The sequence below is a fragment of the Bacillus rossius genome, chromosome 3 (genome assembly GCF_032445375.1).
Source record: "Bacillus rossius redtenbacheri isolate Brsri chromosome 3, Brsri_v3, whole genome shotgun sequence".
Lineage (NCBI taxonomy): Eukaryota > Metazoa > Arthropoda > Insecta > Phasmatodea > Bacillidae > Bacillus > Bacillus rossius.
This window is the reverse complement of record NC_086332.1, coordinates 42,065,981-42,089,061: the sequence shown is the minus strand read 5'-3', so window position 1 is coordinate 42,089,061 and position 23,081 is coordinate 42,065,981. Positions and strand designations below refer to the sequence as shown.

At 38.7% G+C, this 23,081-nt stretch overlaps 1 protein-coding gene and 1 long non-coding RNA gene across 3 annotated transcripts in view; one reads left to right on the top strand and one right to left on the bottom strand.

The window, feature by feature from the left end:
• LOC134530576 (uncharacterized) overlaps positions 1–23,081 on the bottom strand; it is a 384,437-nt gene that overhangs the window by 230,157 nt on the left and 131,199 nt on the right. The window lies entirely within an intron of this gene.
• The window catches only part of LOC134530575 (fibroblast growth factor 17), a 270,199-nt gene continuing 249,114 nt past the window's right edge, over positions 1,997–23,081 (top strand). The window contains exon 1 of the mRNA XM_063365534.1: positions 1,997–2,198. Within this exon, the coding sequence (XP_063221604.1) occupies positions 2,179–2,198 (20 nt within the window). The 5' untranslated portion in view covers positions 1,997–2,178. The remainder of the gene's footprint in view (positions 2,199–23,081) is intronic.

Below are 23,081 nucleotides of genomic sequence, written 5' to 3'. Positions count from 1 at the left end.
TATTAAATAATAATTCCCCATTGCATTAATCATTTAAAGAACGAGAAAGGTTATTGACTGACTTACTTCATTACCGTAAAGACTAGCAGTTGCACGTGTGCAGAGAGTGTTATATTCCAAAAAGATACCTAGATATAGTATTGATATTTGTACCGAGAAACACGTAAGATTGACTTGTATAGTAGAATGATAGTTATCAACGAGCATAGTGGGTTGCCTACCCGATAGTCTGAGGAGGCACTGCACTCGGGTCGCTTACGCTGGAGGTCTTCAGTTCGATCCTAGGGAGAGTGAAAACATCCATGCGACCAAGGCTGTACAGGAAAGATCCGTGTAAAGGAAATAAATATAGTTGTATGAAATAGAACAAGCATGGACTGGTTTATGAGTAATATATCTTATGACTCCCCAGACTGAGCCAAATTTTTAACCGACAAGTGCAAAGATCCAGAGACCCAAATTCCAGCGGCTATGGTTCTGACCTCTACCCAACCTCATAAACCCCTTCTTTCTTCCCCATCTCAAAATGGTACCATTACAATTAGTATCAGAAGCACGAACCTTTTCATTGGCTTATATGTAATTGATTTAACTAGTTCCACCAGACAGATGAATATAACTGGAGATCGCTATACCTAATTGATTTATCCGTTGTGTGTTACTGTTCCAAATGGCAAGCCGTAAAGAAAAGCTGCTCAGGCTGGTTGCTCAGAGAGACAAAGCCTCCGCAGGGTGTGCTGGAAAACCTTATTGTCATCATTTCAATGACAGGCTTCATTGTCAGGAGGCTCTTCGGAGCTGCCGAGCCGCGGGCCTAGGCGACGGACCCCCACTCCTTAAGGGCACCGTCTGATCGAGGTGGATGTGTGTTGGTGAGACAGGATGATAAGCGCGACTCTCGCTGGTGCTCCTAGCGCGGTATAGTCTCTAAGCGCAAGGCTCTGAACTGGCGCGCAGTCTTCTCGTTGTGCATGGCATAACTATGAGATTTGAGCGTTGACCGTAACATTATATGGAGGAGAAATGAATAATAATGTGTAATGCGATTCCTTCAAGTGCTTTCAAAAATCTGTACCGGTTGTTTTATGCCTAAAGATTACTCTGATAACACGCCTTCTAACCATTTGACCTCTTCTAAAAAATACAGTTTAAAAACTTAATCTAGAAACAAAACTATTTAGCGGCCCTCAGAGGGTTTTTAAATGCTTTTCATAAACAGACCCCACTTATATATATTGAGTAGTTTTCAAATCGCGTTTTTTCCCTGAAGCTCTTTGGACCGTGTGTGTGCCCGGCTAGACGGTGATATAGTCGGGGCGAGTGGAGGTGGCTAGTGACGAAGGCAAACACTGGCCCCGGTCAAAACCTTATACACGAGGCAAATACTAACATCCTGTCACTGGCCGCTAGTGATCTCAGAAATATGAAGCCTGGTACTGCAATTTCATGCCATCAGATCCTATCTTAATTTATAACTTGCAATATCGCGCTCATTTTTGTTAACATGTTCACTCTGACTATTTTACACAAACGTACCCAAGATATGGAAAACTTCCAAAAACATCACAAGGTCGTCAGAGCTCCGTTTCACAGCTTTCTTCTTCTCTAGATCTTTTATCAGAATATTCTCATTAGTACTCATGATGAATTTCAAGGTACCACCTTCCACATAGGTGACGAACGATCGACTGATTACAAGTGAATTTTCAGACATGAAACACTGTATCACGGGCCAGTAAATACACGTGCCACGTGCCACGTGAAAGCTGGCGCTGAAGCCAGTTTCTGGCAGCCATCAGAGTTGGGGCTGGGGCAGCGCTCGTGCGCCTGCACGGCGCTGGCAGGCAACCCGCGCGGCGGGCGCGCGCGGCGGGCCGGCCCGCACGGCGCCTGCGCGCCGCCCGGCAGCAGCGCGCGCGGCGGGCGGCGGGGGAAGCCGGCCAGTGCGCCTGCGCGGGCCGGGCCGGGCAGCCCGCGACACGAGCGCGCGCGGCGGGCGGGAGAGACAGCGCAGGGCCTCGCCGCAGTGCGCAGGTGCACAGTTGCCGCCCGGACCGCGGCGAAGGCAGGCAGTGTGCGCGGACATGGAGCGGGGCTAGTGCGCGCGCGAGTGTGGATCCACAGCATGCGAGCATCCTGGCCGGTGGTGCGTGGCCCCACGAGACCCTAGCGTGCTGGATGCTACTCACCGTATACACGTGAGTACGCGGCTCCGCTTCCAGCACCCACCCATAACATACCAACATCTACTGTTCTGGTGTCATCGCGTCTTGTTTTAGACCATTTTGGAACGCGCCTTTTTTTTTTCTTCTCCCCGTCGGAAACCGTTGAAGAAGCGGCGTTGAAACGTTTTTTGCGGCGAGCCATCGATCGTCCCCGCGCGGGCCTCGGAGGGAGTCTTCGGCGCTCGCCCTGGCCCCGACACGTTCGCGCCAAAACGTGAGCAGCACCGAGGTTAGCGTCGTGGGGGAGGGCGTGTGTGCTCGCGATGTTACTGGCACCGGGCGCTGCCTCCCTCCGGGTCGGTCCGTGGCGGGTTGACGGGCCACTGCTTCTGCACAGCAACGTTAGCTTGCGGGTGCGCCTTTTCCGTGATGTCAAGCCTGGTAGGGGAAAAAAACCAAGCTTAGATTTTGTTATTTTATTATTTGGCATCAGCAATTCTCAATATTGTACTTGTGTTACTACATTATTGTATATCTCGGCCGAGTTGTATTGGGATTATTTACACTAACCTCTTACGTCGCTCTATTGACCACATCCCGTACCCAGTAGCGTGTCAGTTACCACACACAAGCGACAAGCAGTTAGATTATTAATCTGAACGCCATTTATCCATTATTCGCTCTTAACTGTGTGTGTCGTTCTTCCGCGCGTTGTTGTTTACAATATTCGTTCGACACATTCGACATACTGTTTTTTTTTTTAAATTGTGTCTAATGTGAAATATCACGAAATACAAGCTAGTCGATCTGACCTTGACGAGGCCCTCGTAAATAAGCGTGTGTTTTGTTTTGACACAAAGTGTCAAGATAATGTAAATTATTGATAATCTGTCTTTGCCAGCGCTGTATTGAGCGGACTTTAAAAATCCACAGTGGAATATCACGAGCAGCACGCAACAAGCGTGTGTTGTACGTATTGTGTACTTCTTCGCGAATATGTATTTGTGTAGAAATGCATATTATACACTAGCCACGGTATTTAACAGCAGGCTTGCCCTATACATGCAATGTATTGATACCGCGTAACTGCAGTTATGACATACGGGAACACACTGCGATATGCAGTAATATTGGTCGTGTTGTTTTGAGTGCAGCTCGTAATATATCTTGTCTTTTTCTCTCTACACCATTTGACATGAATAAACCGCAAAATAATTTTCTGTTGTAGAAGTTCTTCGTAATTTATTTTTTATACCCGCCAATCCAACACTTGTTGAAAACAACGTTTCGAAAAATTATATTTTGTTAGCAAACCACGCATAGGCCTACTTTAATCAAAATATTTTCTGTTACGTGTCTGGTCATGCTTTCGGTACATCAGTGTGATGGTATAAGTGTTCTGCTTTATTATGTGTTCCCCGAGAAGTTATTATTTTTTAAGGCTCGCGAGATATATATATATATATATCGTTTCGCAACGTAATTGAAATTGTTCAATGGCAACGTTCATTTATATACTAATTTTTTAACGGTTGACTGTTTTGAATTGCACGTACCGAGTGTTTATTGATACGTGAACCTTCTTGTGTGCGGTGGTCGTATCCGAGATTTTGTTCCCAGTATTTTTTCCATGGCGGTTTTCGTGTTTTCGGGAACGCGAAGGTGTCGGGTCGTACGTCTGGGGTATTCACTACCTGCTACGCACAAAATAAATTACATTTATATCGCTGATGTGATCAGAATTGATTTAAGATCTACTTCGAACTTAAATTTCGTCAAAAGTTAAAAATAATCTAAACCACTCTTCTGATGACTTTTTTTGCTCATAAAAATTAATTTTTGAAGAATATTCCTCAAAACTTAATTGTGTAGAGATTAAAAAATTTACATCACTTAACTCCGAAAAAAATGACTTTACCGTTACCGCAACAAAACACGGTACCAAATTTTAGTATTGCAACACACATCGGGCTATTCTACAGTTAGTTGTAAAACTGAATTTAGTGGTGAGATTTACAACCAGTTTTAAAAATCAATACATAGTTTTTGCGGTGCGGTGATTAGTTCGAAACAGTTGACTGGATATTTTTTTTTTTTTTTTAAGTATTTTCACAAGAGTGGGATTAAGTAATTTCTAGCGGCAAGCGAGAAATAGCTTTTTGTGCTGCCTAGCGTATTTTTGCCGAATTTTGTTTTTTAAACTGTGACAAATTGTTATCTTTAACAAATTATACTACACTCCGCCACTTTATACGTTTAGGACACGGCATTCAGTTATTACTTTGGTCTACAATGAATTCATTAACCAACCTCAACCATTCGCGCCTTTTTTTTTTCTTGTGAAAAGTACACGAACTGTCCATCCTTTCTGGTGATGTGAAGTAGGACGGAACGTTCGATGTTCGGGCTACACGTGAAGTCTCTGATTCGCTGGAGCTAACAGCCTCCCGATCATCGCAATACTGAGGAACACGATAATTCTGGATTCGCAATGGCCTGATGCTACAGCAAAAAGTCGCGTTAGTGTAAACATGCTGTTTCTACCCGAATGACAACCAAAAACAAACGACTGTAACTCAAATGTTCCTGGCCATTATGCACAACACGACAGCCATAAATGTTGAACTTTTTTTATTTATTGGTAGGTATGTTTGAGAGAAATAATTTTCGATCATTCGGAAGAATCGCTGTACGTAAACACATTTCAAGAAAACCCTAATGTACGAATAATTAAAATATCACCAATTCACCAGTGTTACCATCATTCGAAAACAAAAACAACAACAAAAAATCTGACACAAATTACAGCAACGACAATCCTCTGCGACGAGATGAAAATTGGAAATATTTCTAATAGAAAAGTCTGTCGTCGTATACTGACGTCATAGCTACAGTCGCAACAAAAAAAACACGCATGTTCTAGGAAAATCAATTTTTTTTTAAATTCATATTATATAATTTGATAAGTTGAAAATATGTATCAATAAAATCGTGAGGTCTGTAGTGGAAGCCGCAACGGTCTCAAACTTAGAGAAACAACAAGTCGCTCAGATTCAGAACTAGTTACAATCTAAAAACAATGTTGAGCGCATTGTTCTGGACTAGCGGCAGTGTTGTTTGCTGTAGTAGAGTTCGCGTGTGAGAGAAGTGGTCAGGAATGAGTGTCGGGACTGGTGGGCTCGCCCTGAGGAGCAAGTCTGCCGGCGCGGGGACGAGGCGTCTGACGGACCGGTAGCCCTCGTCGTCCGGGAGGATGCCCCGGCAGACCCCGGCAGACTCCGGCCGCGCCGAGCAGTTCCCGTCAACTGCCGCGCGGAGTCACACTCCACCGTCGACCACGTCACCTCTGGTCCGGAACAATCCAGAAAACTCTGCCATATATAATAATAGATAGAGACCTGCAAAATTCGCGGTTTCGATGGCCTTCAGGATATACTGCACATACCCCTGTACACTCGGGCAAGTAACGCAAGTTCATTGGCTGCCGACTTGTAAGTCGTCTCAGTTGGTTTGTCTGTGATTCGATCTTTCTTCGGTTGAGGGTTTATAACTGGTTGAGATTCGTCCAGATTAACAGTAAGCCAATAGCAAAATTATCTAAGAGGTATATGTGATTGAATTTTAGCCTATCACCGAATGAATCCGCGAATTTTGCAGGTCTCTAATAATAGATTATTCCCCTTTCAACTCTCTTAAGTTGCATGTTGGGCCTCAGAATACGAGACACACGTTGTATAACTAGGGGCAAGCATTTTTTTTTTCGCGAAAAAAATCTATTTATCCTATTAGACTGCAACAAGATATACCCACAACAACGGTTTCTTCCTTGTGATTGGCGGCCGTCTGAGAGAAGAGCCGTTGCCTTATTTTACCGAGCCACTCGGGACGCGTTTGCTTACGCACTGAACAATCCGTGATTGCCGTAGAGACATGCAAAATCCGCGGATTCATTTCGCGATAGGCTAGCATCAAAACAACTATACCTTCGTACCGCTTCTGCGATTGGCCCACATTTTATCCAGGGAACTGTGAGCCAATGGGAAACACTAAACCAAGAAAGTGCCGAATTACGGACAGCCTAGTTGAGACGTCTCACGCGTTAGTAGCCAATGAACAGGTGTCATTTCCGCGAGTACTTAAAGGACTGTGGAGGCTATCCTAGAGGTCAATGAATCCGCGAATTTTGCAGGTCTCTAGTGGTTGGTGTTCTGACAGTAGATACATAGGGCCGTGCATATTTCGCGATAAGATTCCGAGACTAGCTGAAAGTTAAAACACTGTAGCATCGTCTGTGTTTCGTGATTGGGTGAGGTATTTGTCGTTTTGTTTCAACACCAGTCACAATAATTCAGTGCGGAAGCCAACGCGTCCTGAGTGTCTCGGTCAAATAAGGCAACGACTTATCTCGCAGATGGCCATCAATCACCAGGAAGAAACAGCTGGTTCGTGTGTACTTTGTTGCAGCCTAATAGGCACTCAGATTTTTTTTTCACGAAAAATGCCTGCCCCTATAGATACGTAACTGAAAGAAACACACCCAATCACGAGACCCAGACGATACTACAGTGTTTTGAATTTCAACTAGTCTCGAAATCCTTTCGCGAAAAATGCATGCCCCTAGTCATTACGACTTCCACTACAGCGTTTGATCTATAGAACGTAATACAAAATTTTTTTTCGAGAACTTTTTATTTTATTTTTTGGATACAGATATTACAGTTTTTTTCTTCCCTGAACCAGCTATACCAGGACTATTAAGTTTCACGTGTTTAAAGGTTTTCTTTAACTGAAAGAATTCAATTACCGATAATTCAGAAGTGTTCAGAATAGCTGGGTTGCACTGTAGATGTTTTCCCTGCCTCCAGGTTTAAAAAGTGTTTTTATTTTTATTTTGAAGTTATACTTCTTTAGGCGCGTTATGAAAACATGACGAGAATGAATTTTTACTATGCGCGCGCTGCGTGCAACAAAAATTGACAGGATGAAAAGAGGATTCATACAAATAAAAATTATTTATACGTTTAAATCATATACTTAGTGATTGATATTGAATACTGGTTCATATAATTAAAAACTTTTTTTGTGAATTTTAGAGGTAGAAATTTGTTTATGAACTTTTTTAAGTGTTTTTATATAAAAGAGGTGATTTTCCCGTACGTATAACGTTGTCAGGTATCTTGTAAGCTTCCATTGTCGCTGATAGGGAGTGTCTGTAGGAAGTTTAGTAGTCTTCAGACCGTGTTTATGGAAGTGTTTGTGAAATTAGATATACATAATTTATTTGAATTATAAATTTTACATTATTATTTAACATATGATTTAAATCAATATATTAGGATAAACATTCGGCATATTTATTAATTTTCATTATAATTAAAATGTATCTCGTTTATATACTAAATTAAATAATTAATTTTATACACATGTTAATATTAATATTGAGTACTTACTGGGTATTTGCTTGGTTTTTTAAAATTTGTTTGTATTTATACTTAACCAGCGTACCTATTTATAATATCACTCCAGTGCTTATATTATTTTATTTCTATTAATAATTTGCATGCAAAATTAAAGTGTTTTTTTCTACGCCAAGTAATTATAACTTCTAACGTGCGCACATAAGCACCCGCACCCATTTTTTTTTTAGTGATATTAAAATAGCTATAAATGGCACGTTAGCATTTGCCAGCAGGTTAATTTTCAGATTCGTGGTTGTAAGAGTAGGCGAGGATTTGAAGTCGCATAGTTACGCGTAAGATGGCTACATGCGTTTTAACTTACATTGTTACACACTGACACACCACGTGTCATAGAAACTGTCATGACTTTGACGCTTGAAGCTTATAGCTTATATGTTTTTCTATTACTCAAGTGTCTGGGAGTATTTTGGGTAAAACATTTATGTTTCCTCAACAATAAGTAGAGACCGGAAAAATACGCGGGTTCAATGACCTTCGGGATAGACTCTACTACACTCTACACACTCGGGCAAATGCCACCTGTTCATTGGCTGCTGAATTGTGAGTCGTCTCGACTGAGTGTCTGTGATTGGACACTTCTTTGAGCGAGAATCTCTAATTGGCCCTCATTAATCCAGATTAACAGTCAACCAGTGGTAGAAGCAGCGCTAAGGTATAATTATTTGAATTGTATCATATCACGAAATGAATCCGCGAATTTTGCAGGTCTCTAACAATACGTTTTGCTGGCTGTAGTATACTTCACACCCTTTCTCACCAAATTTGTATACAGTACACTCCATTTTTTTTTGGTGCATTAAACATTTATAACGATGACCAGGCTATTTTAAAATGAGGACAACTCGTGTTATAATGGCTTGCAAAATGCTTTGTCTGAGAATTTTTATTTTTGTTACACCTCGTTTTTAATGGCTAGAAAAAACTTTGTTATGAAAAAAATATCATGGCGTCCAGAGCCGAGCAACATCCCTAGGCCCCTCACCGACCCTTCTATCACTGACGCGCCTGTCACGTCAAATGTTTGTCATTCAAGTGAACACTTTTTTCGTTATAGAATGTCAACTAACTCATTTTAATAAGAATATCTATTTCTTAAGGTAAATTAGGAAAAACATAGCCGAAATTTAAGTTCAAGTTTGTTTAAAAACGTTATGTTATTTTAAAAATTTCTTACTTCAAATATTCGGGGCGATGAGTCTTGAAAATCACTTTTTTTTCTGCGTACTGTTCCAAAATATTAGGGCACCGCAAAAGTGCCCCGAAAACTCACTAGTGTCGGTCCTGTGGTAACCCCTCCCCCTCCCCCAACTGACCATTATACCTAAAACTATATCTATTATTAGAGACCCGGAAAATTCGCGTGTTCAATGACCTCCAGAATAGACTCCAATATCCTCTACACACTCGGGCAAATGCCAACTGTTCATTGGCTGCTGACTTGTGAGTCGTCTCGACTGGGTGGCCTGTGATTCGACACTTCTATGAGTGAGGGTCTCTAATTGGCCCTCAGTCCTCCAGATTAACAGTGAACCAATGACAGAAGCAGCATTAAGGTATAATTATTTGAATTTTAGCATAACACGAAATGAACCCGCGAATTTTTCGGGTCTCTATCTATTATATATAGAGACCCGTGCATTTCGCGGATTCAATGACCTCCAGGATAGACTCCAATATCCTCTACACACTCGGGCAAATGCAAACTGTTCATTGGCTGTTGACTTGTGAGTCGTCTCGACTGGGTGGCCTGTGATTCGACACTTCTATGAGTGAGGGTCTCTAATTGGCCCTCAGTCCTCCAGATTAACAGAAAACCAATGACAGAAGCAGCACTAAGGTATAATTATTTGAATTTTAGCATAACACGAAATGAATCCGCGAAATTCACGGGTCTCTAATTATATATATATATATATATATATATATATATATATATATATATATATATATATATATGAAAGTATGACAAGAAAATCCACCCCAGTTCGTATTTAACTATTTGAAGTCAATTCAAATTTATATAAAAATATTTTCCTTCTTTTAGTGCTTCTCAATTAAATAGCTAATATTTAAAATCCGATAAAAAAGTATAGTTTTGATGACGAATTTCCAATAAGTCAGATATTCTTTATAGTAGTTGTTTAAAGGGGCTATTATTTTTCACGATTTCTAACTCCCCGTTAACTGGGTGTTACTAGGGAACAGGAAAAAAAAATTCGCGGGTCAGTTCCACGCACACTCGGGCAAATGTCATCCGCTCATTGGCTGCTGTCTTGGGAGAGGTCCCAACGTTACGTTACCTGTGACTCGATACAGCTTTAGTTGGGTGTTTCTCGTTGGCCGAGAGTCCTCCAAATGAGCTTTGAGCCAATAGCAGAGGCAGCACTGTGGAATAACTATTTGAATTTTAGCCTATGGCGAAAAATGAATCCGAGAATTTTTTTTTTTCCGGTCTCTAGACATCACATATTCCACATCATCCATAACTAGAGACTGGAAAAACTCGCGAGTTCAATGACCTCCAGGATATATTACAAGATCCTCTACCTACTTGGGCAAACGGCGCCCGTTCATTGGGTACTGAATTTTGAGGCGTCTCAAGTGGCTAACTCGTGATTGGATACTTATTTGATTGATTGTCTCTAATTGGCCAAGAGTCCTACATATTAACAGTGAACCAATAGCAGAAGCAGCACAACGGTATAATTATTTAAATTTTAGCATATCACGAAATTAACCCGCGAATTTTTCCGGTCTCTATCCATAACCCACAGGTAGTCGCCCTCCCAAAACTCGATGCGGTGGCCGCCATTGATTCGCGTCACTAGCCGTGTTGGTTAGAAAGCGTGCTGCGATGCGAAGCATCGCATGAGACGCGAACGAAGACTATGTTGCGTAAGACTGTCGTCACCGGTATCCACATAATTATTATTATGATTATTATTGTGTTTCTTGGGTACTTTTATCTCGCGGCGCGAAACAATCACGACTCGTTTCACGCCACTCCGCAAGAGACGGCTGTCACGTGGTTGACCCCCGCCTGCGACCGGCGCGGCTTACACTATCGTTATTTACGTGCTTGCTTGGAGTGCAGGGCAGGCGTTGAGTCATTCGCTCATTCCGTCTCGCTGAACTTTCCCGTCCGGCTGCACGTGGCGTTCAATACGATCGCGTAAAAAAACACTGAACTAAGCTAAATGAAACAAAATAATTGGTTGTCTGTAAAGTCGGTTTACGGACGATAGTTTAACGTGACAACGTCCTAACAAAACATTGATGAAATGATTGCATACTTTTATGAATAAAATTGAATCATTTTTATTTTAATAGAAAAAGAATAAATACTTGAAATTATACTAGTAATCACATTTTTAAAATGCAAGAATAATTAACCTTTATTGCCGAATTTGTTATTGTAATAAGCAATGAAATCCACATTAATTTTTCACTTCACTTTATAAACAGTCGACGAAACAGTTCACGTGTAGATGACTTGTAATTAATTTTAATAACTGGCGTTTAGCTATACAGTTTGAATATAATTATGAACAAGTTTTCATATAAATAAACTGTAATCAAATATATATCATCAATTATATGAATCACCATAATTTTTTAGTCAATTGTAACATAACCTATTATTACTGCACTCGCCGACAGCGTAACGGAACACAGCGTAACGGGACAATGTGCGTAACGGGACACAGCGTAACGGGACACTTTTTCTTGCCAGCGTTCATCGATTTATTAGACGTTATCACGTCAAAAATCCGTCCAAGTTATTAGGTATGGATTATAACCATCGGATAAAGGAAGAAAAAAAATAATAACAAACCGAAAAGGAAAATCATGTGGAAATTGTACTGATGTGTGTATTATTTATCATCATCATCTCATAAGTCTGATGACTGAATAATACATAAACATGTATATGAACTGAAATATATTACTGTAACGTAATCAAAAAAATTGGAATAGAAGTCCTTTTCCTGTAGCTCTGAAACTCCCTTAGCTTAAAATCCTGTCAAATACGTTTTTAAGAGGTGCTTTCATTTTATTATTTTAAGTTTAAGTTAGTTACTGTGAAATATTTTCATTTTTTAATTGTCTTGGTTTTCCAAGGTAAAAATAATTAATATTGCATACCTTGTTGCGCGGTTAGCTGCTAAAATATCATTTTTACTGTTTTTGCGCAGCGGGTATTCCAATAAGGATAGTTAAATTGATTAAAGAACTGAAACGTTGTAAGTTTAAAGCAATGCATTGGCTGCTTCATTACATGATTTGGATTTATTTCATAAAATATATGTAAATCTATTTTACTTAGCTATCGAAAAAAATACGATTATTATTATTTTCTTTCGACAATTTCACAGCTTAAAATTACCGACAATGAATTCATGCCAATAACTTAAAGCCATTTTTTTTTTAATATTATATTCTGATTAAATTACCTCAGCGTATTCAATCAGATGCATAAAAATACTCTCTTATGGGAAAAACATGGGAGCATGTATTTATGTCCGCGCGTTAGAAGTTATACTTACTTGCCGTTAAGCTAACTTTAATTTTGTATGCAAATAATTAAAAGATATATAATAATACTCTAATAATATTAAAATACGATTGTAAAGTATACATTTAATAAAACTAAATAACTTCAAACTAACTTCAATTTTGTATGCAAATAATAATAGAAATAAAATAATAAAATGGCTAGAGTGATATTAAACACAAGTTTGGTAAAGTATAAATTCAAAGAAATTGAAAAAATTTAAAAAAAATGCTTAGTATTCAATAATCATATAAACACGTGTATAAAAATAATTGTTAATGTAATAAAATAATCGAGATGAAATTTAATTAATAAGGAAAATCAATGAACATGCTGAAAGTTTATTCTAATTTATTAATTTTAATTATTTATTCAATAATAATGTAAAACTTATAATTTATAATGCATATAAATTATGCATACGTAACCTCACGAAAACTCCCATGTAAACGGCCAGGAGACTACTAAACCTTCCACGGACTCATTCTGCCAGCGACAATGGAATCTTACAAGCAACCTGACATAGTTATACATACAGGAACATAACATATTTTATATATATATACTTGAAAAAGTTTATCAACATAATTTCTATCACTGATATTCACAATATTAATGTTTTTAATTATATGGACCAGTATTCAGTATCAGTCACTAAGTAAGTATATGATTTAAGGTACATTTATTTATATGTAGCCTCTTTCCATCCCGTCAATTTTTGTTGTATGCTGCGTGCGCATCATAAAAATTCATTCAAATCATTTCTTTTCACAACACGCCTGAATAATTTTAACTTCAAAAATAGGGATTATCAGTGATATTTCACAGAAAATATATAGGAAATTCTTGAATTAGTTTAAAGGATGGATTATTTTCTAGCGAAATTCCTCTGATTTGCTACAGTTTTAAAAGGTTAATTTTTAAAGTTAACTTTTTTTTTTTACTCTTGAGATGATAATATTCTTTTTCCCCCCTCAGCTATCGTTGTCATTCATCCTGTAACAAAACTGGTTTTTTCTGTTATTACAAGCTCATCTTGAGAGACGCCATCTCTGGGATGTTAATTGCATTTTTTTTTTCCTGTCTCATAATAAAAAGCCTGCGGTGTTGGTGGCAGGACTGTGTGTTATCGTCTTGTAAGGCGACACTTGTGGTGTAACGGAAGTAGGACTGCGGTCGGAGGCGGTTCGTAACGACCGTAACACGACACGCGCCACTCCGGGTCGCGGCGCCGACCAATCACAGCGCGCCGCTCGGCGCCCGGACAAACAGCCCCCCTCCTCCTCCTACACAACGCAACTCCCTCGTGCTACGCGCCAGATACCTGGGCCTTCCCCCCGCATCGCAGTCTTTCCAGTCGAGCTATGGTTCGTTTTTTTTTTATTCCAAGAAAATAACTTAGAAGAAGACGTCAGGAGGGAATGATATTTATGCTCGGAATTCCGGGTGGCTCCAGCATGCTTGGACTACAGAATATTATATTTTTGTTTCAAATTTACCTCGGAATCTTTTTGAAGGATCAAAAGAATTTTTTTATCTGTACAGCTATTCGTAAATTTAGCAAAGCCACAGCTTACCTTCATTTGTGTATAAGTTAGTCCACTGTGAACAAAATGGTTACCTTACAGCCATTTGTAAGGTTTTAAATTTCAGGCTCGACCTTTTCATATGTCATCAGCGTTTGCGATCTGGCTTTTCTTTTGCGTGTTCTTCGTTTTAAAATCCTGTTATTTTTTTCTTCTAGGTAGAACTGTTTCAGGCAGTGGGTGTATTCCAAACTAGGCTTACATGTGTTGGTTATAACTCCTTATCTATATTTCTGCCATCATTATTGATAAATATTATTTCTGCACAAAAACGGTATCTATTTACAGTAAAGTTTCTATCTATATCTCTAAATGATAATCTGGTATCCGGCGCCCAATCACAAAAACATTCGTTACATAACAGTAAACACTGTATAAAAAAATTCATAAACTTTTACATGGAAAATCTTTGAAAACTTAGTTACGAACGATTTCAGTTCCAAAAGTGCCGATAATAATTTTTCTGTGAATGATTATCATACATGCTTTCACCCCGTTTATAACTTAATGTCTCTTGTGTACGGTGACCTTTTTTCGTGGTAGAAAACATAAACCTTCGATTTTTTCATCCCTAATTAAATAATATAATTAGTTCGTAAAATATGTAACAACAAGTATAAAATTCCTGCACTATGATACATTATGCATTAAAAAACAAATTTTAATAATTCTGTCGTCTACTGGATGCAGGAATAAAAACCAAAATTAGTGGCGTATACAGTGAAACATATTCGTCCAGTAAGAACACAAGGACAAGTTATCTTTCAAATACATCTTCGGAGAGAGTATCTTACTTATCAAGCACAACAATGGGAGCTGATAACGGAAGCGGTAAGTGTTATGTATAAATTAGCTCACGCGGGAATGTAAAGAATCTAGTGTTGTTTGTACAGACGTATGGTGTTCAAGAAAACAAATTTTATTTACTGCATCACGGGTTGGATCCCTGGAGAGACTATGCTTATCAATGAAACATGATACGTTATTTTTTTAAAAAAAAAGGTAAATTTTATAGAGCATCAAGAGGTTAATCCATTTTAATGACAACAATTATTAAACTAAAATAATAGCGTATTTGTAGGGGCATGCATATTTCGTGAAACGATTCCGACACGAGATGAAAGTTAAAACACTGTAGTATCGTCAGTTTCGTGATTGGATGAGTTTCTTTCAGATACATGTCGATTGCTACAACGCCAACGACAGTAATCTGTTGCGGAAGCAAACGCTCCTGAGTGGCTCGGTCAAATAAGGTAACGAATATTTTCGCAGACGGCCGCAAATCACAAGGAAGAAACCGCTGGTGCGGGTATACCTTGTTGCAGTCTAACAGGCGTTGAGCTACTTTTTCTCGAGAAAAATCCTGTCCCAACTTATTAGTAATAGATGTAATTTCGTCATACTCTCGAGGTAACCTCACATTTAAGAAAATTTTGAAACTCAACTGCCCCCTCCCCCTTGTTTCCGGGCTCCAATATTACCTCCTCCCCCCTCCCCTTTACATCACTTCACTCACTTCCCCTTTTCTGATCCCTAACTCTCTACGGTGCTGCCCACAGCCCAGCATATTGCTGTCCCTTTATTAACAGTCTGGGTGGATGTTGGGTAGAGTGTGTCACTACCCTTTTGATACAAGTACCAATTGACTAGAAACTTACCAATTCGCGTTATTGTCTCAGAAAAGACTAGTGCGTATACCATTACACGCTTTACGGACAGTTTATTGAACAATATGCAATCCGGGCAGAATAAAAAAAGTGATATAATTGAATGCAAATAATAATAAACGTGCGCGCAGCCTGGTAACAGAAAATATTTATTTATTATTTATTTAATATCATTAGGGGCAAGAAAAATTAGCGGTTTCAATGCCTCTAGGATAGACTCCACGATACTCTTTGTATTCGGAAAAATTGCACCTGCTTATTGGCTACGAACTCGTGATACCTGTTAAGTTGATGTTTGTGATTCGACACTTCTTTCGTTGAGGGTTATTCATTGGCTGAGAGTCCTTGGGGTAATCTGTGGTCCAATCACTGAAGCAAAAAAAAATTTTAACGCATTTTGATTCCAGCCTATCGTGAAATGAAAGCGCGATTTTTTCCGGTCTCCACACGCATAAATTTTACGCGCGCCTCTCGGTATGTGACAAACGCATGCAATGTTTTCGTATTCGGATAACCATTTGTAACTTTCCGTGGTGGCAAAAGGTGTTCAAAGGTGCACAGTTGTCCGGTCAGTGACTTAATATCAATATTCGAATGTTCAAATCTCAAACGCACGTGCATTTTTCACTGCAGATTCACTTTTGAGTGTTTTATCACGGTTGGTTGTGTTACGAATGTACCAAGCATTCTCGTTTCTTGTCATTTTCTACGTTTACGCGCGCTGATGTGTTGTCGGGCGGAAAGCGGAACGAACGTTTCCGTGAGCTGTTCTCATATTCTTACACTGTTCACAACATTTGAGAACCAGATCCCATTTCAACCCAACAAGTATAGTGTTACAAGTTATTTTTATAAAAATATACTGTTACAAGTGTTCCGCAAAATAATTCTTGTAAACTTGTAACAAGTGAATTATGACATATTTGCAAGTGGTTTACTTTAATTTAATTTTTTTTACATGCGCCATTGCAGTTTTGCACTGTTTGTCATGGAAAAATTCCGAAAATCAAGCAAAATAAATATATATACGTAGATAAAAAAAATTCAGAAAACAAGACTGAAACAGCTGATGTCGGAAAAACGGAACCAACGATGAAACTAAACAAGTATTATGGACAAATCAACAACGGCAGCATGGACAAAAAATTCTGTGAATTTTGTTCTTCATTTTTTTCTTCGGAATTTTTCCATGTCTAACAATGAAAAACTACAATGGTGTATGTCCAAAGAAACTGCATTAAATCAAAATTCCCCATTGCATGAATCATTTAAAGAACGTAAGAGGTTTACTCGTATGCTTCTAAAAAGCTCTGGTTTATTCAAAACTGTAACTTATAACATTATAGCTGACACTCTTTTGCGACCTTTTTTCTGCATAGATTACATCTTAATTAGGTTACATTTACAAATGTACTAATAATTCTCCTAAAAAGATGTTGCGGTCTAGTTCATTCTATAAAGATTTAAAATAAAAAGATATATAGAAACGAACTAGAGTCATAAAACAACTATCCTGCAACAAAAAATAATAGTCGTTACTGGTAGTTTTAATTAAATAATTTTGCGTGGTCACATATTTGTAGTTACGAGTGTACCAACTGCACCTGTCACACAAAGCGAACTTTTACTTATTGTTATTGACATTTTCAGAGAATCTGTGTGCAACATCCGTTCGTAACACATTTTAATCGCAAGAGCCGTTTTATTGTACCTTTGCGAAACGGTCTCTGGCCGTCTAACCCATAGACTAAGTATGGATGTAGACCACGTATCCAAGATGCGCAGTAGAAACCATTCAGAGCCCAGCATTAAATGGCTTTTTTTTATCAATATAACATTCAAAGCAGTTTGTGGTTGAGAACTATTTGGCGCATGGCATGTCATAGCACTCTTTATGACTGAGTTTCACTTCGGTAAGTGCTTGATTCTTTGTTATACTGTAGTTAAATTTCAGTATAGTTGCGGGACTCTGGCGACGATGCTGGCCGGCCAAACCGAACCTGCCTGCCTTCCTGTGGGTGGGCCGCGTTTCATTAATAGACGCAAGCCTAATCCGATTAGCAGCGGCGCACTCGCTACCCCTTCCCCTCCTCCAAACGCTTTCTCGTTCAGCTCGGAGAACTCTCTGCGGCTCTGGAGTGTTCGGCACGTTTACAGAGCCCCACCTTCGTGAAGTGGCGTAACTAGGACGCCATTGTTCTCGCAGTTTCGAGTATTAAGTCGGGGATTCTGATGATATGACACTTCGAAGGGCTACGAGAACTTTCCAGGTCGGGACATGACGGATTTATAAAGGGAGAGAGCAGTGAAGCGAACAGGGTGAGTGGGATGGAGAGCGACGGGCTTCGTGTGCGAAGATTGACGCATCGAAGCACCCGGGTGTTATATGTGCGGCGGACGAGTGAGTAGTACGAGTCGTGTTGGGACAGAGGCGCGCGGTAAGCGACGAGCAGTAGAGAGAGAGCCACTATCGAGTCGAGCTCCAGTGGGTAGATTAGAATTTGGACTTAATTAACGAGTTATTGATCTGTGGACAGACATTTTAATTGTTTTAATTTAATTAACAGTGTTAATTGTAGTCAATCAAACATAACAGTATTGAATTTATTGGGGATGTCATTTACGAACCTGTTTTCCCATTCGTAAAACAATATGTTCTGAGTCAATTTTTATAATTTACTTAAAAAAAATTACAAAAAAACGGTGTCCACAGGCGTACCATCTGTATAAAAAAACACGCGGATGTTTACATCAATGTGACAGTTAAGTTGGCAGATTGAAAGCTAATGTCTGTCTCATGCGCGGAAGACAGAAACTTGTCTATATCGATCATCAGTCTATGGTCTAACCGACTGCGTATACATGGTTGGTAGACTTTCCATAATCATGGTGCTCGTAAGATTATTGAGTCTTGTCAGCGTTACCACAGACAGGGATATTCTGGTAAACAGGGAAAAAAAGTCATGTAATGGAAATGGTTTCATCAAAACCTGGAATATTTGAATTATTTACTGTATTTTTATATATACAAGAACGTATATTTAATTTATTATAGTATACTTAGTATGCTAATGTCTAAAAAACTGTATGTATTTGCTGAAAAATTTGTGTAACTTTAATAATTATCTAATTTTAGCCAATCATTAATTAATAGAGACCGGATAAAAATATCACGGTTTATTTCGCGATAGGCTCGAATCAAAATGCGTTTAATTTTTTTGCTGCTTCAGTGGTTGGGGCTTAGTTTACATGAAGGACTCTAAGCCAATGAATAACTTTGAACGAAAGAAGTGTCGTATCACAAACACCGAGTTAACAGGTGTCACGAGTCAGTAGCCAACGAGCAGGTGTAATTTTCCCAATACATAGGAGTATAGTGGAGTCCATCCTAGAGGTCAGTGAAACCGCGAATTTATCCCGACCGTATTGATAAATAATAATTTTTAATTAGTAACAGACAAACACTTTAATAAAATAAATTTGATGGACAGCCACGTATACACTGCCTTTGTGCTGATTACAATCAAATTAATATATAGGTTCAAAGTTTGATCGAACAACTATATCTGCTTTCTTTAGTCTGGCAGTGTTAATGGAAATGGTAAAAGTGCAGACTGTTTCTTGTGCAGGGAAATGTTTTTTTGTTGTGATGTGCAGGGTCAGCTCCAATTACGCTTCAGAAAAATTACTTATATGAAAAGTCGTGAAACATTTAAAACACAATTGTATTTTGTAAAGGAAAATATTAGATCATACTTTGGGTAGTAATTTATCTTTTAGTTGTATTTTATCAAAAGCATAGTATAGTGTTTACTTACAAGGGGACATCTTGGTTTTAAATGTCTTTGTCAACAACTATTTTTTTTTACAATCTAATAATAACATTTTGGCTCTTCAGGAGATTAGCATATGATTTAATGGAAGGCCTGAAATTAAAAGTGAGAGGCTGCTACATTAAGTTTCGCGTGTGAAACAATTGGAGTTTAATATGGAATAAGTGTTTTCAGAATTACGACAACTGAAATTATACTGTCAATAGACACTATTTTGCAGTCATGAAAGGTTCAAAAAATATTAAAATTTTAAAAAGAAAAACATTTATATAATTTATAATGTCATGCAAAAATAAAATTATTTGTGTAAATCAGCAATATGAATAATTAGTGGAACGCAACTGATATGTCGTCAAGTAGCAGTATAACGCGGGCAGGAGTGGGCGCCATTTACACTGAACTGCAAACTAAAAGTGAGACGATCTATAGGTAGAAACCATGAAATTTCGCTAATTCGTCTGGCCTCAAAGTAGAATTCATAGCCATAGGTGTGCTGGGCCCATGTTTACTTTCCCATTGGTTGATTTCTTAACGAAAACAATTTTATCCTTGTTAATCGGCAATACCTTATTCACTTACTTCTCTCCTACCTGGGCATTGCTAGGTCACGGTCGTAGAGGGACGTGTTCGAATAACTGCGGTCCAATCATGAACACAGTGCGAGAGTGTGAAGGTTTGCATTCTAACTTGCAACTAAATGCATGCGCGATATTTACGTATCTATTTCTGTAGGTAGAGAGTGGAAAAATTCGCGGATTCATTTCGCGACAGGTTAGAAGCCAAACACGTTTACCTTTTTCCTGCGTCTGTGATTGGACCACAGTTGACTAGGGCTGGTATTTATAGTCGCATCTTGAGCAATGTCTTGAGACCGTCTTGACGAAGACGGTCTTGTTTCTCAAGGCAGCGATTTCAATCTCCATGTTTCATAGTCCGCGAACAAGACTAGCTTCATGAAGACTGTATGCTCAAGCAAGAGCTTGTTTGCCGTACTTACGGCTTGACGAAGCACTTACTTGAGACAGCCGAAAAGACACGAGCATACACGAACTTTGCCGATTTAACTGTTTTCGTTAAATATTCTGGTACTATTCACACCAAGCACTGAAACCCCAGAATCTGAGGCTATTTATAGTAACAAGATTTAGTGAGTATATATCACTACATTCGAAGTGCGTTTGTACGTTGATTTGAGGAATTCGTTTATTGTTTTAATACTCTTGAATAACACATGGAAAAATTGATGTTTTGCGACCACAAATATGCACACCTTCTAGTACATCTCAACTTATGTCACTTGAGATTAATGAAATTAAGAACTTTATAGACTTTTGTATTTCCTGTGCAAGTTTAACATTAAGAAATTATGTGTCTAACGATTTAATGATACCCTTTTAAAAAATAATAAAATTACGTTACATCTTCAGAACTGTTAATACTGAATTACCACTTGTTTAAAAGCTACTTGTCTTTACAGAATTATCAAAAAATATTTCAGGTAGTGAAAAACTTTTTTTTTTTTTTTTTTGAGAAAATGTCACTCTGCTTCAGCTTCAGGCTAAGGTACAGTAAATGTTAGTTTAATAAAAATATCAGATTTAACTACACAGTAAAAGAAAAATTTTTAATTTAAGTAAGAAAAATGTATGTTTAGAATTATAACAATAAGTTTGAACTAATCTGATAAGGGTACATAGTATGGAACTTAAAATTTTGTAAAAACCTTTATAAAGTGTTTGTTTGTTCATCAATAATATAAGACATTAATTTCCTCATATAATAGGTTAGTTTTTCTTGTTCAAGTTACTTGTGATTTTATAATTTAATCGTATTATAAGTAAAATATATAGACTACAGTATGTCTCAAAGCCTACTGCGTATGAAATAACCAAATCAATAAACTGAGCTATGTATTTAAATATATTATAACAATTAGATTTTAAAAAATTAATCTAATAAAATTTCTCTTAAAGCTATATTTGCATTTTTCATTAAATTTAACTGTAAAAAAATATATTGTCAGTGCCAGGATTTGAACCACATTCGTATTGTTTTCTCTATCCATGATTTTGAAACAACACTTAACAATTAATAGGTTTTTATTTTTCGTAATTGTCACAATACATGGTTTGCAGGGTTATTTAGACATACCAGCAGTTTCCTGCTCTTTTGCCAAATTTTTACATAATAACACTTCAGTTTTTACATGGCACAGAATATATACATATCATAAAAGGAAACTTAAAAAAAACCTTTTGTCCCTAACCATTACACTACGAAACCTCTAACGAAAATTATGATATATCAATATTTTAATGCTACTTTTTCTTAAATTATTTTCAATGTATTCTGGGTGTCACGAATGTAGAATTAAATTGTCTGATTGTGATATGTACCATCAACCATCATTAAACGCATCGTTTTCCACATCCATTGTACTCGTTCTGTGATCGATATGTAAATAAACGTGTCTGTTTAGCACTTGAAAATGTAACCACTGGTCACAAACAAACACTAAACCTATTTAAAATACATATAAAATTGCTTCAGCACTTCATACAGGATTTATTTAAGTTTAAAAATACGAGGTTCACGAGAATCCACCATTTTCTACATTGCGATCAGAACAAGCAATTGCTTGAGACATGCCTGCAGTGGTCTTGGCAAAGACGATCTTATTCGTGTTCTTAAGCACGGTCTCAGCGACTATGAAATATGCTTCTACGATGGTGTTCTCAAGCAAAGACTATGAGACAGGAGAATGCCCTCTCAGAAATAAGAAATATGGGACTATCATAAGATGGTCTTCATCAAGATTGTCTTGTTTGCGATCACTTGAGATCATCTCAAGCTATCTCTATGGCACACAAATGTTAAATAAGAATGCATATAAGAATATCTTGACGAAGGAATTGCTCAAGACGTGAATATAAATACCACCCTAGAAGGACTTTGAGCCAGTGAAAAACCCTCAACGTGAGACTAATCGAATCACAAGCCACCTGGACAACAGGTCTCACAATCCAGTAGCCAATGAGCTGGTGTCATTTTCCGGAGTACGTAGAGGACTGTGGAGTCTATCCTGGATGTTGATGTAACAGCGAATTTTTTTTCCAAGTCCCTGGCTATAGGACAATACGAACGCGCAGGGCATTGTTCGCATCAGCTGAACCCGACAGTTGTGCTGAGGGCAATGCCCTACCCTCCCCCCCCCCCCCCCCCCGGCTCAAGGGGTGCGCGCAAGGTAAGGCGACGTGCACCGTTAGGGTCGCTGTGCTTCCTCGCGCTGGGTTCTGTCGGCCGGCGCGTGCGGAGACGTGGCAGCTGCCCGCTTCAAAGTATTCCCAGGTCACTTTCTCCGCGCTCTTTGGAATTTCGTGGATGCCTCGCGTGCTTGACTCCCGCGCGGGCGCTCTGCGGCGGAACCCGAGGAGGCGGGCTCGCGGTCAGGATCAACCTCGCGACAGCCCGACCACCCGCGGGGACGAGAGCCGCACCCGAGCAGTTACGGAATACTCCGACGTTTGCCGATCGCTCGCGGGGGAAAAAAAAAAAAAAAAAAACATTTTTGCTGCTAGCACCATCTGTTGACAGTAGGTCGTACTAATGTCCACGTAGCCATTTTCAGTCGTGGTATGTATGTACTAACGTTCAGCAATACGTAAATAACAACGACCAATTTAAAAGATTTAATACACCGTGGATGCTATACATGTAGGCGAACAAAATAAAAAGATTGTTATGAATCTCAAATTATTAAAAAAAAATACCGATACTGAGCATATAACCCTATAA